Source organism: Rhea pennata, chromosome 6, assembly GCF_028389875.1.
Source record: "Rhea pennata isolate bPtePen1 chromosome 6, bPtePen1.pri, whole genome shotgun sequence".
NCBI lineage: Eukaryota > Metazoa > Chordata > Aves > Rheiformes > Rheidae > Rhea > Rhea pennata.
The window spans coordinates 594,081-609,651 of NC_084668.1; the positions used below are offsets into that span (position 1 = coordinate 594,081).

Sequence of the window (15,571 nt, forward strand, 5' to 3'; positions counted from 1 at the left end):
GGATTCTTCTCAAAAAGCAAAGCAAAAAAAACTGGACAAAACAAAAAGCAAACCAAAAGAACAGAATACTCACTCAAGTCAATATTGCTTGATAGACATGGGTAACTTTAATTCCTACCTTTTTTTTTTTTTTGTTCTCTTGTCGTCTTTTAAAAATTTGACTTCCTTTCCTATATTTGATTGTTGCGTTTTTTTTTCTGCATGAAATGGATTTAAAATTTAGCTTGAATTTGCCACTTAAAATATTTCAAAGAAATAGAAGGAAAATAATAGTCCTGTTAAAATGTGTGGATTTCCAGATGAGTGTTTCCCCCCCCCAATATAAAAAGAGTATTACATGAAGCTGGTAGTTCTAAATGTTATATAACTTCCTACTTTGAATTAAGATTTTTTTGATGAGGATTTAATGAGATTATCATAGACAAAAAGGACCTTGTCTGTTTCTGCAAATGTGCAGTTTTGATATTTGACTTTATTTCAAACAGGTACATAATTCTTTCTTTAAAGAATGAAAATTTAAATGATACTTAGACAATGGGACTTCTCTAGGAACTGTTTTGACATTGGATGACAAAACTATTGTACAGAATATTTTCTTTCCTGGGGAAAGGATGTTGGACTACTGGTAGCACTTCAAGATTAAAATGTTTTAAATGGGTGTCATTTGCAGATAGTTAGTTGAACTAGCAGAAGAGGGTGGATGTGATTAAGGGATAAAGTTGTTTTTGTTTGTTGTTTACTCCCTGTCATACAGCTGATTCTCTGTTCCTTTTCCATAAGAATAATCACGATCACAGAGTTCCAACAACCCCGTGTTAATGTTCCTTTCCTTTGAATGGAAACTCGCAGTAGTCAAGCAATTAACTTTTCCTTTAAGCTTCAGAATCTAGACAGAAACTTCCACAACACATCTACATGTTGTTAAGACATTCAAAAGAGAGGACCCTGAGAACAAGGGACTTGTTCCTGACAAACATTTTTTGGGGGGGAAGATGCATCTGTCCAAACATGTAGTCAAACTTCCCATTGTTGTTCTAGTAGAAATTTTAAATGTAGTCAGTGCTTCATTTTTGGTTTTTATATTTGAGTATATATCTACTACTAATTTACGTAAGACACCAACAGAACTGTAACACTCACTATTGTGAAGTTAAGCAAACTTCATTTGCACAAAATACCAGTATGTCTTACACTGTCACTGACTACACTGTTAAAATTGTATTTTGTGTAGATATGATATGGCTTTTTATTGCTGATTTTATATTTAATAATTTGACTCATTTAAATCATGCTCAGAAAATTTTAGATAGGATGTTCGGATGATTAAAAGCCTTCCTGCTCCCTTCTGAGAAATTTTGCTCTTCTGTTGATAACACGATTTAGCTGAGAGAAAATTGACAAACTCATAGCCTGATTTGCAGAGATTTAGGCATGTAAATGATGTGTTAAATTGAGGCAGTGAAATCTAGGCTCCTTTGAAGTTAATGGTTAAACTCACTGGGAGTACTCATATGAATAAATTACTCATGCTTGTGGAATTGGGACTTTAGCTGTGTATGAGTCATCACAAACAACAACATGTAACAGAGTGTGGCAGATAGGCTGTGCAGCCTTTGTGTGCTCCAGAAATGCTGACTAACACTTGTCGAGTTTAATTTCTATTTAGATGAAAAGGGATAGGATCTTGCCTTAATTCTTGATATCCCCATATAAAGAATTTCAATCATACCCTACATACAAGCAAGTGCTTAAGATAAGTGCATTTAAGTGTTAGTTGAATTGGGGGCATAATCCTACATTTATCAGGCTGTATTTAGTCATTACCCCCAAAAGAATTCTGAATTATAACGAAGAACAGGAACAGAAACAGAGGATTGGTAACACTATGCTTTTAATAAAGGTGTAGTCATGGCTGGCTGTAGATGTGGCTGACTTAGCAGTCTTCAGGGGCACGGTGTCCTGTGTCCTACAGGCCTCCTCCATTCCATGTCTGCTTCATCCTTTGTGCCCTTTGTTTCTACCAGGCATCTGGGCTTCTAGCCTGGAGGCTGTATTGAGGTTAGAACAAAGCCTTGAAGCAGTGTGTCTGAGTTCCGGCTTACACAGACTTTAAAAGTATTGGAAAGGCTTTTAGATGTATCAGTATTAAAGCAGAAGTAAATTTAACTTGTGCTGCTTTTATCATTTGGCTTGATACGTTTTCTACTGAAGATAAAATATGGGTTTCAACAAATCTTGCTCTTTCCAATATCATCTTTACATCTTAATTTTCAGGGTTTTAGAGAAGTCATAATGTTGAATTTGTGCTATCAGAAAATAATTTCCATTTAAAAAGTTGAGATCAAATACAGATGCATGAGATCACTGCAGAAAACAAACACATAAGCAGGAAGGGAATAAGCTCTTATTTAATCACACAATTGCCCTAAAATTACAAAAAAAGGCCAGTAAATTTTTGTTGATTGGTTTTCCATCAGTTCTGTTCCCTCAGATATACTTCCCTGGTTCCTTTTGAAAGGAAAAATGCAAGTATGCGAAGTTTTATTAAAATGCTGACATTTTATCAGAAGCATGTTAGTAGCAAGGAGAGTTATTGACTATTGGACACCAGCTGAATGAGGAAAAATCCCCAAACCCAAAGGGATAGCCAGGCTGCTGCTAATCTTACTAATGACTAGTTGTTTTTCAAAAAAGATAATGTATGTTCTATTGTAAAAAGCTCATTATTTCTGACCAAGCACTCAGATTAAGGTGATGGATCCCAATCTGTGTAATGCTTGAGAGCGAAAGTGGGGCTAACACAACAGCCAAGCATGGAACAGTGATGAATGTTTTTGTAGTGTTGTGTAGAGCGATGTGGATACAATGGTTCCAGCCTACTTAAAGTTTTCAGGTATTCCCTATTTTTCATTGGTCAGTTACTTTAGTCTTAACATAGATTTGGAAGAGAGTCATTATTTAGTACCCTTTTAAAGGGTATCTATGGAAGTAGGATAGGATAGTAATAAACCAAAGCAAGCAGACAGGAGGAAGGCTGGCTTGTCTATAGTGAAGAAAAATAATTTCTTTCTAGTTTTGGTGAGACTAGGTTGTTAGCTCCTTGTGCAGTTATTTTTCTAAAGGTAAATATGTCTTCATGCCTTCACATCACTTGGCATTTTGAAATATCTTTGTATCTCCGACTTTTTATTTAACCTAACAAAATCTTAACTCTACTAAAGATTTGATGCAGTAACGAGACTGTTAGCTAGTGTCCCCTTTGTCTTTATTTGCAGCTGTAATTCCTTACCCTGACCTCTCTTTAGTTTTAAATTCCACACTGTTGTATTTTGACCAGGTACAACAGAACTGGAACTCGTATTCTGAACTGAGGGGGAGATGCAGGAGAATAATCAGCTTGGAAATCACAACAGGGATGAGAAGTATGAGTACTGTTGTAGAAAAGTCTGCTCATTCTGCCAAACATGGATACGGATTGCTGATGCTTAGAAAAGATAGTTTACACCCATCTGTGCAATAGTACAACACAGTACTTGCTGCAGAGCTTCCTACTGCAACCTTTTTCTTCCTTCTTTTAAAACTTTCCTCCATATCTAGTAATAACCAAATCTGGTGAGTCATCTAATTCTTGGTTTTCCAGCTCAACCACTCCCTTGCCCTTCCCCTGCTACTTAAGTCTTCTGGCTGTGGACGCCATGGTGATAGTATCTTTGGCAAAAATGTCATCCTGTTTATCATTGTGGAGGTGGAAGGTGCTTCGTTTGTAGGAAGTTATCAATCTGATTTTGCCATTAGTCACAAATCCTGACCAGTCCTTTCACTCACACATTACTCAAGCAGGATGTAGCTTGATATCTACTCAGTGCTCTTAGATATCTGAGCCAGTCCTATTTTCAGCCTGTCTTTGCTTGCTTTTGTGAACAAATCTGAGTTTAAACTTCTGTGCATCTAAAGTTCCTGGACAAAAACTTGCACTCAACCACAGACTTTGGAGCATGATGCAGAATACAGGATGAAAGGAGGATGGCCTTTCCTTGTGCTGTCTGTTAGCTGGGACTTGAGCTGGATTCATTCTGCAGTGTGGGAGCACAGTCATGCTGGCATGGCTGGCCCCACATATTCCAGCAATGTTAGGGCAGACAATCATCCAGGTGTTTTGCTGGAAGGACACAGTGTTATGGGACACAAAGCATTAGCAGCTTTATAGGTACCACTTACCATCAGTAGGCAAAGCATTACATGCCCCATGCTTTGGATCAAAGCTTTGTGTAGTACTGTAGACAAAGTCAGTGCCTCACAATACCATTCTCCTGGGATGCTTCTGGTGTTCCTTTGCTTTAAACACCAACTGCCCTGGGGCTAAACCAGAGCAACAACAACCACAAAGTGGTTCTTCCCCCTTCCCTCCCTTTTTTTGAGTAATTGGGTAGTGTTTTGGATTAAATGCTCAAATGACACGGATCTCATTTTTGCTTAGGATTCTTGGATCTGATGAGCAGGCACTATTCAAAAACCTTAAAAAGAGATTATACCTTAATACCTACTGATAGGACAGTCATATGGCATGTGGGAATCGCTGCATTTGAGTGTGTAGGGAGCCCCTCAGAGAGGAGATCAGAAAGCTCTTTCTCTCCTTCATGCTTCTTGATCCCTAAACATTGGCATACAATGTTTAAAAGGAAGGCAGGTTCTTCTCTCTTTTATGAATGGTACCCAAATTTCCTTGTGGCTGTATACTGAAGAGTAATTAAAACCATTAAATGGTAAAATGTCAGCCTTTTTGAATCTTTTCTTAATCATTTTGGCCCCCAATATTAAATGGATTGACCAAATTCCTAGGCAGTCTATTTGATTCAACTGGATTTTAAGGATGTTAATAAATTGCTTGCTGAAAGTGCTCACAAAAACAAACTTACCACAAATGATAAAAATCATGTGAATATGTAAGTAAATAAGCAAAACCAAACTACTCTTATTCCAAGAAGTATGAATTATTTTGTTTTAAGGAAGAAGTATGTGAACTGAAGTTATTCCACTATAATCTATCAAGATGACTTATTTTTATTTTATTTTTTTTAAGGCACTGAAGTCTTGCTGGAATTGGGACACATTCTTTAAATATTTTAGAAGAAAAAAGTAGGTATAGAGGAAAAATCAGGCAGATATTGAAATATCAGGAATAGTTTATTCATTAGCTCTATGTAGCAGCTCAGGCAGTTGCAAAGTTTTACAAATTAATCATTTTCATCATGAAATTTGAAATCTGGGTTGTAAGCTGTAGTCTTCATTCAATGCAAAATTTTACCTAATAGGAGGCTTACAGTGTGCAGGCTGAGCAAGCACTCCCAGAGTTAATCTACAGCTTTTAATTAAATTTGTCTTATATCTCACTGTAATTGATTTCCAATTGATTTTAATACTGATTCTGCAACTAGGAGAAACACTAACAAATCTCAGAACTTAATTAGAGCATTAACATAATGGAAATTATTCTTTTGAAGTTATAAAATGCATCTTATATTTACATGCACGATTTCTAACAGTTATTTCAACAGCAAAGGGAACAAAGTGCTTAAAGTTGGTGTCAGATATATTGAAATACAAAATCCAGTGGCTTTTGTTAAAAACTAAACTAATTCCCCCACTACTTGCAGTACTTTCTGTGAAATAGATATGCAAGATAAAGTAAGCAATATTTCTGCTACATATAATTTTCCATGGCTGGTGCTTGTAAGAATGAAAATGGAAGTGGCTCTTATGCTCTTTGAATTTGCTGAATCATGGTTCTTCCACTTGGCTGTGCAGACTAAAATCAGCTGGGATTTCCCCAAACTACTGCTTCAAAACCATGTGCTGTAAGAATGCTCCGTCAGAGCAGTTTGCCTATATCAATAAAAAGTAACTCCACTGTAATATTGATGAAAATGGACTGTAAAATTGATGATGGAGGCTTAAATGCTCTTTTTAAGGACTAACCTTGTAAAAAGATGTCAGAAAATGCTTTGAGGTAAATTGCATATTTTGTACCGCTGTACTAATATATATTTTTTAAAAATGCTAATGAAGTGTAAGTAGAAAATTATGTGTAAATAATTTTCTGTATAGATTAAACTTTACCATGACAAATAGGCCAAAGTTGCTGCAGATGTGGAAAAATTACCTCACTTGTCTGGATGAATTTGGTCATGTTTTATTGTTACAGCTTAAAACCAAATCATTGCTTTAACTAGAAAAAAATGAGATCAACAAAATGAATGTGCTAACTTTTTCTTTTTTAATTTTTGAAGAGAGAATAAAGTGTGAATTTATTTACAGGCAGCTTTAAGAGTGCAGAATACATATTCACCTTTCAAGAGGGGAAATGAACTTTCTCATGTATTGTTGTATTTTCTTGCTTTTATGTACCTTTAATTTCAGTCTCCAAGATAAGATGATAACCTTCAGTATAGCTTTTCACCAATTAACATTGTCGATAATCTTCACAACAAATCTTTCAGGTTTACATCTTTTCTAAGATTCCTTTATTGTTTATGAAGTAAGCACTTAGATGGCATTGAGCATTCACTAATTTTGGTTTGGTGCAAGGGACAGTTTTGTAGTGTTGTTAAATACTATGAAGAATCATAGAATGGTAAGGTTGGAAGGGACCTCTGGAGATCATCTAGTCCAACCCTCAGTGTAGCCCATACAGGGATTGAACCCGCAACTTTGGCATTAGCAGCACCACCACGCTCTAACCAACTGAGCTAAGCCTGCCCCCTATAACTGTCACTTGATCAATGATGCTTGGTGTGGCTGTGGGATATACAATGCACAAAACCTGGTGGTCATTAATCTTCTTTGCCTTGTAACTTACACAGTTAACTAAACTTGCACAGAATGAATATAAAACACTGAACTACATGCACAATAGTGTCTGTGTATGCATGTGTGCATGCTGTTATGGTTGTAATTTGTATTTCAGCTATATCTGGCATTTTTTCACAATGATAATGGAAACTTATTCATGGAACTGCTGCTGTCTAGGTCAATTTTTTACATTCTAGCTGTTTTTGATGGTTTTGCAATTCTGTTTTCTGTCATGAAGGATAGCTTTAAATATCAGATGTATTTAAGTGGTGGTGTATGATACCAGGTATCTTGGTTGAGTCTCACATATTGTTCCCTTTCCCTTATGTTGGCTGCTCTTTCCTTTTCTTCTTGATACGTTGGGCTATCTTTGGAATTTTATGGATAAGCTGGCTGAGATCGCAAGAACAGCAGACAAGGAACTCCACAAAACACAAATTATCAGATTTCTATGGCCTACTATTTACTATGTTGCTACTTGCTGTGGAATCGGACAAATGCCAAAGCTGAGCCATAGTGGATGGCACTATGTGGCTAGGAAATTCAGGAAAGGTAAAGCTAGGGTTGAGGGAGAGGGGTTGTGGGGAGACTGAATGAACACAACTTGCCTATTCTGGCATTACTCAGCTATAATTTCAATTCAGCTAAAACAAAGCTACACACTTGTTTCCAGCTATTGCTTTGCTTTATGTACAAGTCCTGTCAATAGTGCCTGTGCATGGTTAATAAAGGTCGAAGCAAATTTTTAAGATATTAGAGATTTTTAATTATGTTATAGTTCTTATTACATGTTAAGTATCAAGTTTACCTCCAAATATTTTGAATAGTAGCCATGATGCGTTCTGCCTGCCTTCGTTGCTCACCAGGAACCAAGCCACTGTTGCTGAAACAACTGACTTGGGTTTATGCAGAGACTCTTAAAGTGAGAGCACAGTGATCTATGCCTGAACCTCAGGCTGTAAACATAAGAAAAGAGGGAGCTTTTCAGGCTTGCTTTCTTTGAAAACAAAAACAACAACAACAAAAACAAACAAACCCCCCCTCTTAACCTTACATTTGGGCCAATGTATTAGTTAAATTCTGAAAAGTACAAAGCAAAGAACACATAATCTCCTATGTGACAGCATTACAGATTCATGAAAGAAAAAATATTTTGTTTTCTTAACTGCTAAATAATGTAAGAGGGTAATGTAATGTTGATACAAAAAATAACATATAAAACTTTTCTTAAAAAATGAGCTTGTTCAATTTCTGTCTAATTATGAGAAATTTTCTGAGAGATAATGTGTCTTGTCTCCTTGAAAAATAATACATATTTATTGTATATGTATTTTTAGACTACAAACACACTGTTGGTGTTCTTAAAAGATCTGTTTATTTCTCCTCAGGTATTTAAAAAAAATGAGTGAATCGTACCAGGGAACCTTCTTTATAACTCATAGGATTAATGAAGTAGGTATGTATGCTATTATGGTCAGATTTAATTGTTTCATTACAGCTTAGAATAAAACTATAAAATACTCTGTGCAATTAATGCTTACGTATAGAGGCTACTATAGCATTCCAACTCTTGACATGAAAAAATCTTTTCACTATGAGGCATCATCCAGAGCCATTTTGTCAAGCTTTCTGCAGGCATACAGCAAATGAGAATTCTTAGAAGAGGATTTTTTAGGATTCACCTTAGCGTTTTATATGGACCTCTCTGCAAAACCATTTATCAGAAATCACTCCCAGACATCCTGTTTTTAGTAGTGAATGAAAAAAAAGATTCAACTAGTATCTAATGGCAAGTTCTGCTATTAAATATACCTAAAAAGATTGGAAAGAAAAAGCCTGGTTCCACAGGCATTCATTATCCCCTTAAACTCCTTAGCTTATATATTAAGTTAATAATGATTTGTGCACTGCAGCCTTACAGTACTGGGAAAGTTCAAGTGTTTTCATTCAACATTATATATGTATCTCAGGCTTCAGCAAGTGTTTGCTGTAGAAAATCATGAAAAAGTCTTTCAAAATTCTATGTTGTCTGTCTATAATATCTTATTTTTTACTTGTATATATATTTGTGTGTATATTCATTTACACACATACGTATTAGTCCTTCATAAAGAACTAATAGGCTAGGTGGAATAACAGAGTGAATGGTTATTCAAAGGGTTTGGCTACCAAACTTTTGCTGCTTAGAACAGGGAATGTTGTTCCATAGGTTGCCAGTCAATGCTGTAATCCACTTTGGAAAGAAGGGAAAAGCCATATTCACATATCTTGTTAACTTAGATGTGAGGACTTAAATTTAGATTGATAAGTACAAAAAGCCCACATATGAACAAAATTACCTAAGCTCTAAAAACCAGGAGAGAGGAGGCTATTTATACTAGGCTATAGGAGGGATAAAAGGGAGGAAATCTGCAGGTCAGTCTACTGAACACTTTTCAAGTAAGGTATGTAGAAAATAAAAAAGAATTTTTAATATGAGATGAAAACTATCACCTCACTGACATAACACTGTTTTGATGGGATAATTCATATGATGAGAAGATTAATGTGAAAGAACACATGTTATTTAGGATTGACATGCAGGAAAAAAAATGAAGACTTCCTCTGTATATGAGACATATACTCTTGAGTTCAGAGAGCAGAAACTACAAAGGGAATACCCATGAAAACTGAAATATGATTACAGGGGAAGACAAACACAGTGCTGTTTTAATGGGAGTCTATTGTAGGTCAGTAAGTCAGGTAAATCTGTTGATTAATATTATAAAGCTATATATCTGAGATTTCCTTAAGCATGTTTCTCTCTTTCTGTTGGCAAATCTTGTTCAGAAAGAATTCGCAGCCTTGGTTTTCTTGATTTGTTCTGATATGGCTACTGGTGTTCTCAGTCCTAGCCCACACAGTTTTAAGTGTATTCATAAGGTGGATTGTGGACTAAAGTCTTGGATTAAAGTAACTGTGAAATGGTGGAACTTGTTATTGGTAAACAAGAGAGAAAAGAAATAAAGACACGTAAACTCAAAGTAGGACTCCACAGTAAATTTGGGGAAACTGTTGTTTAGGAAATATGGCAGTTCCCTGATGATACTTTTTAAAGATACAAGGGATACTTCATGGTTAAAGACTAGCATAGTTAAATCTTTACCAACTTCAAATGCTTTTTTCAGTAAGGCAAAAACAGTCTTTGGGGTAGTTTTGGAAAACAGTCTTTCAACACTGTCATAATCTTTCAAATACTGATGCTAGGAGTCCAGAAAGTGATCATTATAACCCACACTGTATGCAACAGAAACTAATTATGATGTTTTCCTTGAAGTTTAGTGCTTTTCTTGTTTTAAGGAAATGCATAATTTTCCGCAGAGCTTACAGAAGTTCAGTAGAAAAGTTATGCTAAAGTTATGCTGTTCTTATGGTTGGGGATTTGATCACAAATGTAACTACAATAACTTTGTTTTCAACTGCAACTCATTATGTTTATATGTGAACAGTAATTTTTATAACTTTTAAGGGGAAAAAAAAAAGATTCCTAATACTCTGTAGATTGTAATAAATGTTGGAACAGTCTTCTGATTTGTGAATTAGGAATGCATACATTAATATGTATATAATTCTGTATTTGAATTAACTAAAACTCCATAAAACCTAATATAAACTGAATTTTCTTTCAGTTCACTTTTGGAATTGCAACTATAACCGTTTCCAGTGAATTATTCATAAATAAGCAAATAGATAAAATTTTTTCTATCATTTCTACCAGCAACAGGTCTATTATTCACCAACTACCAATCCTACTGTCATAGAATCTTTTAGGTTTAAAATATACTGATTCTAATTTCTAAGTATAATATTTTTTTTTTATGATTCATACTTTCTGCAGAATTTGAAATGACTTGTATGTTTTATTTGGTAACTAGAAAATCTAGTGGTTCCTATGAGAAATGGTCTCTGCAGCCAGAAATTTATTGACTATAAACAGCTATATGAACTTGTCACTGAAGAAAAAAAGGCATCTACTGAAATTCAATTAGAGGTATGTTGTTGGTTTTTTTATTTCTAATGTGAATGATTTTTAAGTACAATAATCATAATTCTTTTTGCCTCCTTAAGGAATCTGAGAATTTGTGGGAATAACAGCCTGCTGTGACAGTTCATGGGGGCAAAAGATAAGGAAATTTAGCAGTTAGTGTTATTTTGACTTGGACACTTTAATGTACAAGTGTGGAATTTCTTTAAGTCAGAGATGCAAGATATGTATGGCATCTGCTTCCTAAAAGGACAGGAAAAGCCTATAGTGAAGTGCTTTGAGCAAATTTATCCAAATTTGTTACATAATCAATTCAAGATTGATCATAATCAATTCATACTGAGAGTATGAAGAACTTAAAGGAATGAATGGGAAAAGGGGCTGATCCAGAAAAAAAGCAAGCCAAATAATATAGATATAAAGTGAGGACTTCCAAAAGTCAAGCTGAGTTAGGTCTTGAAAAGAAAATTAAAAAGGTTTCATAAACGTATTGTGTAAATGTATGACCAGGCAGTTAGAAAGGGATAAATGGCTGTCGTATGGCCCAAAGGGTAAGTAAAAAGGTAGTCTTTTTATTATTAATTTAATGAAAATACCACCTCTACTTTTACCAAGGATAGTGATTTATAATGTGTGGACAAAACAGTGTGTCTAATAGAAATTAGTGTGAAATAAGCAAAACTCAGTGCTGTCAAACTGGAAAGAAGACTGAATACCAGATTTTCTCTATCCAGTAATGCAGTTTCGCATAGTATCTTCTGTAAATCTGACCTCAGACTTTTAAAACAAGCAGTCTAGGTAATGATAGACCCAAAGTCTTAACTTGGTGATGGGCAAAGTAATTAGAATACAAAAGAGAAGGTTCTGTAAAAGCAAGAAGGTAAGTGAAAAGTGAGTCTCTAAATATGGATGAGACCTGGGTGAACACTGATAGCTCTCCAGACTCCCTGTTTTCATTAGGCTTATGCCAACCTACTATGATAGAAGTAGAAGAAGGAACTAGTATTACAGAAAATATAAAGAAAGAGCTGGCAAGATGGAGATATAGGTTAGACTTGGCTAATTCTAGACTAGGTAATATAATAATGAGTCATATGAAACACTGGATAATATAAAAAATGCTAAAAGAAAACCACAAAAGAAAACCTAAAGGAGTAAAGAAATGTTAAAGTATTTTGAGTGCAATATTAAACTTACTAATGTTAATATGTATTTCCATAACAAATAAATGAAATCTGACAACTTGATACCAGAACTAACAGATAAACAATACATGTATCGATCAGTAGCAATTTGTATTGCTTTAAACTAGCTCTAGGCAGGTGAAAACTGGGTAGTAATAACAGCTTGTGCAGAAAAAAACAGTTACAAGAATATGAATTATTTGTTGTTCTTTTCTGCCAAAAACCTAAAGGGACTTCAGAGTGAAATCTTATTTTGTTTCTTTCTTATTCCTTTCCTTCAAGAATTTTCCCCTTTTTTATTTAACATAATGCTAGAATCATATCACTGCTTTGAAAAGAGACCTTATAAAAAAAATTATTCTTCTAAAAGTTTATTGCTTTTGCATGGACAAGAACAAAAATGTAGTTTTTCACAATAGCAAGCAAGATCTTACTTCAAATGTACAGGATATAAGCCTGCTGATGATCAAGATGTCACTTCTTTAGGTCATGTTTAAAAGCAGAACTGCTTCATACAACACACTGTCATGTCACCTGTCAGTTGCCTGCATGTGATTTGGATTGCAGTTTATCTTTGCTAGTAATATAGTCAGCAGAGTTGGGTTTGTCTTGGTTTATTATCTTAGGTTCAGTGCTGCATAAATGCAACTGTTCTGCTTCCCGAAGCACATGTGTTTAGGAAACAGTTTAGCTTTCATGCTAACCTGCTAAGTTGTGCTGGACCTCAGCAGATTGCATGGAGCCATTCAAGTGCCTTCGTGGCACACTTCTGGCACTAGGAAAAACTCTTCCCAGTGTACCTTTTCTGGTTTCTGATATGCTGTTGCATTGTAGATTCCAGCAAGATTCACCAGCTGCTGTGTAACACTATGCAAATAGCAATCGCAGTAGGTCTGTCCTGCGAGCTCCGAGACCCACGGAACTGGGGAATGCAGAGTGGCTCTGGCAGCAGTCACATTGGGTCTAGTAAAGAATGGTCCTGAACTGAAGCTGGAAAGTCCTCCTAACTTGATGTAGCTGTTTAGAGGTGATGTGCTTGGGTGTCTTTTATCTTATATTTCAGTGTTGCCTCTCTGAATATGTATTTCCTGGGTTATACCAGTATCTGTTACAAAGAACACTGAAGAATTGACTTTTTTTTTTCTTTTTTCTTTTTCTTTTTTTTTTTTTGGTGCTAGTTTGAGCAGGGAAAGGGGATGTTTTGTTGCTGCCAACAATACCTAGAAATCATTAGGGGAAACTTGGAATAATTCTATGAACTAGATTCTTAAATAGCAAACACAAACGCATGAGAAGACTGTGGCTCACCTTAGTTCCCATCTGGCTGTATGTTATATGTTTGTTTCTGCTTTTGTAACAGGCAGAAAATAACATGTTTTAATTTCTACACACTTTATTCAGAAAAGAAATTTTTAGAAACCTTTACATAATGAGTTTAAGTTTTTTCCATGCAACCTATTATACACTATTAAGCCACAATGGAATTTGAACTGTTGCACTTGCTATTTTTAACAGCATGGTTGAGAAATGGAAGTTCTTACACTAGACTGCTTAAGTGTATGTTGCAACTACTTGCTGGGGAGGAGAAGGTGGGTAAGAATAAGCAATTTTCATTCTTAGATCTGTGAGTATGTCCAGATGTAGTTTTTATATTTGTAATTGTAAGAACTGCACTTAAAAAAAAAAAAAAAAAGTACTATTTCTGAAGGAGAGTATATGTCCAGCTGTCGTATTTAGAAAGAAACTACCTTTTAAGCGTTTTTTTTTTTTTTAATCTTGGGAAATAAACATGGATGCATGAGAAGGCCTCCAATCTCTCCTTCCAGAGCATGTGTTGCTGGCTCTTTGTTTTCCTTTTCCAGTTTGGAAGTGGAATAAAATGTTGATTCAGACATTATCCAGAGTCATAACTCCCTGTGAAGGTGGAACTGCTTTTAGTATACAACTGTTTCACTGATGAGTGTTACAAGATAAAAAAAAAAAAAAGGGGGGGGGGGTTGTGACAAAAATAAATAATTTTTGAAGAAATTGACACTGACACACATTCAGCTGAAGCGTTTCCTTCAGGTTAAGACACAAAATAGAAGAGAATTGATCCATTTGAAATAGATCATCTCCTCCAGCGGTAGTGTTACTTAAATGCTTTTAGAAAACTGCAACTCCAGAGTAAGGATAACAGGTTTTGTATGCTTAGCCTGTGCTAAAATGGCCATTTATTGTCTCTCCAGTCCTTGGCCATTCATCTGCACAGTTAGTCTTGTGGACAGTCTTTGGTACAGTAGACAATGCTGAAGAATATATAAACTATGGAGAAGGCACACAATGCAAAGATTAAGGTCTTCCTGTGTAAATGACCAAGTGACCTGATCAGATCGTGCCTTCGGCTTGTACAGGATCTGATTCAGAATCCTTATTCAGACAGGATTGCAAAGAGTTTAAAGGGAAACTTGCTAAATAAACATGAGATTAAGGTAAAGTTCTACATTGAATAAATGTCAATTCATTTAAATTCCTTTTGAAAATGTGTTCAGAAGTTTAATAACAGTAATTATTAAACTAAATATATTGGTTAGGAACATAGTCATATTTTTTGTGCTGTATTCTGATGCTGTTTAGTAAATCTTAGTTAGTGGAATATATACGGTACCTATAAGCATACCTTATTAGTAGACAATACTATCCCAAAGGCCTGGTGACAAAAAAGGAGTTTTCTCCTGCAACTTCTCTTTTTCTATTAACAAAGAAAGGTGACACTGAATATACTTATAAAATAAATAAAATATTAAAAAGTACTTATTTTCTTTATAATATTACTTCCTTTAATTCATGCAGGTATCATTAATCAAAAGCTCTGGCAAATACTGTTTCTTCATTGATTGGCAGTACAAAATTCTGCTGAATTCATTCAAACTTTAAACTAACTTTTTTGTCATCTGTCTTCTGGTATTTCACTTTTTTTCAAGTCTTCTCCAATACAGTAGGTAGCAAAACACGTATACTGAAAGCCCCACAGTGAATAAAATGTGTTCTCCCCTGCTACCTTTTTCATGTTGATTTAAGTAATCCAGTTTTTGAAATGCTAGGTTACTCCTCCTTTGATGTGGAATTAAATAAATAGATGATAAATCAGTTGTTTACCATGTAAAGAAAAATACAGAGCATGTACAAAGAAGCTAATATTGTAGCAGTTATACATAAATGTCATTTTTGTTGCTGTAAAATAATTTCAAAAGCGTATGTACGAGATATACAGTCTACTTCATCTTTTATTTCTCATCATAGAATTGATTTGTAGAGATATGGATTTTTTTCTTACTTGAAGAATACTAGTGAAGTAGGTTTGCTGTACTCTACTGAAAGCACAATGGATTAATTTTACTTTTTGAGTGCTGGTTAGACAACTACATCCTAGTTATAGCTTTTCTTTAAGTGACTGACTTTAATTCTGGCTTTAGTTTTATTTATAAAATGGAATGGGGTTTAGAAGGCAATCAGGAATCAAAATGGAGTGTAA

General features: G+C 35.0%; 1 protein-coding gene across 4 annotated transcripts in view; it reads left to right on the top strand.

The window, feature by feature from the left end:
- The window catches only part of CCDC148 (coiled-coil domain containing 148), an 83,693-nt gene that overhangs the window by 8,553 nt on the left and 59,569 nt on the right, over positions 1–15,571 (top strand). For 2 of the 4 annotated variants that reach the window (XM_062578773.1, XM_062578777.1), the window contains exons 3-5: positions 7,239–7,401; positions 8,238–8,305; positions 10,764–10,879. In XM_062578773.1, coding sequence (XP_062434757.1) covers positions 8,251–8,305; positions 10,764–10,879 — 171 coding nt within the window. In that variant the 5' untranslated portion in view covers positions 7,239–7,401; positions 8,238–8,250. Of the gene's footprint in view, positions 1–7,238; positions 7,402–8,237; positions 8,306–10,763; positions 10,880–15,571 lie in introns of those variants that run through there. The other 2 variants (XM_062578775.1, XM_062578776.1) reach the window with 2 other exon arrangements.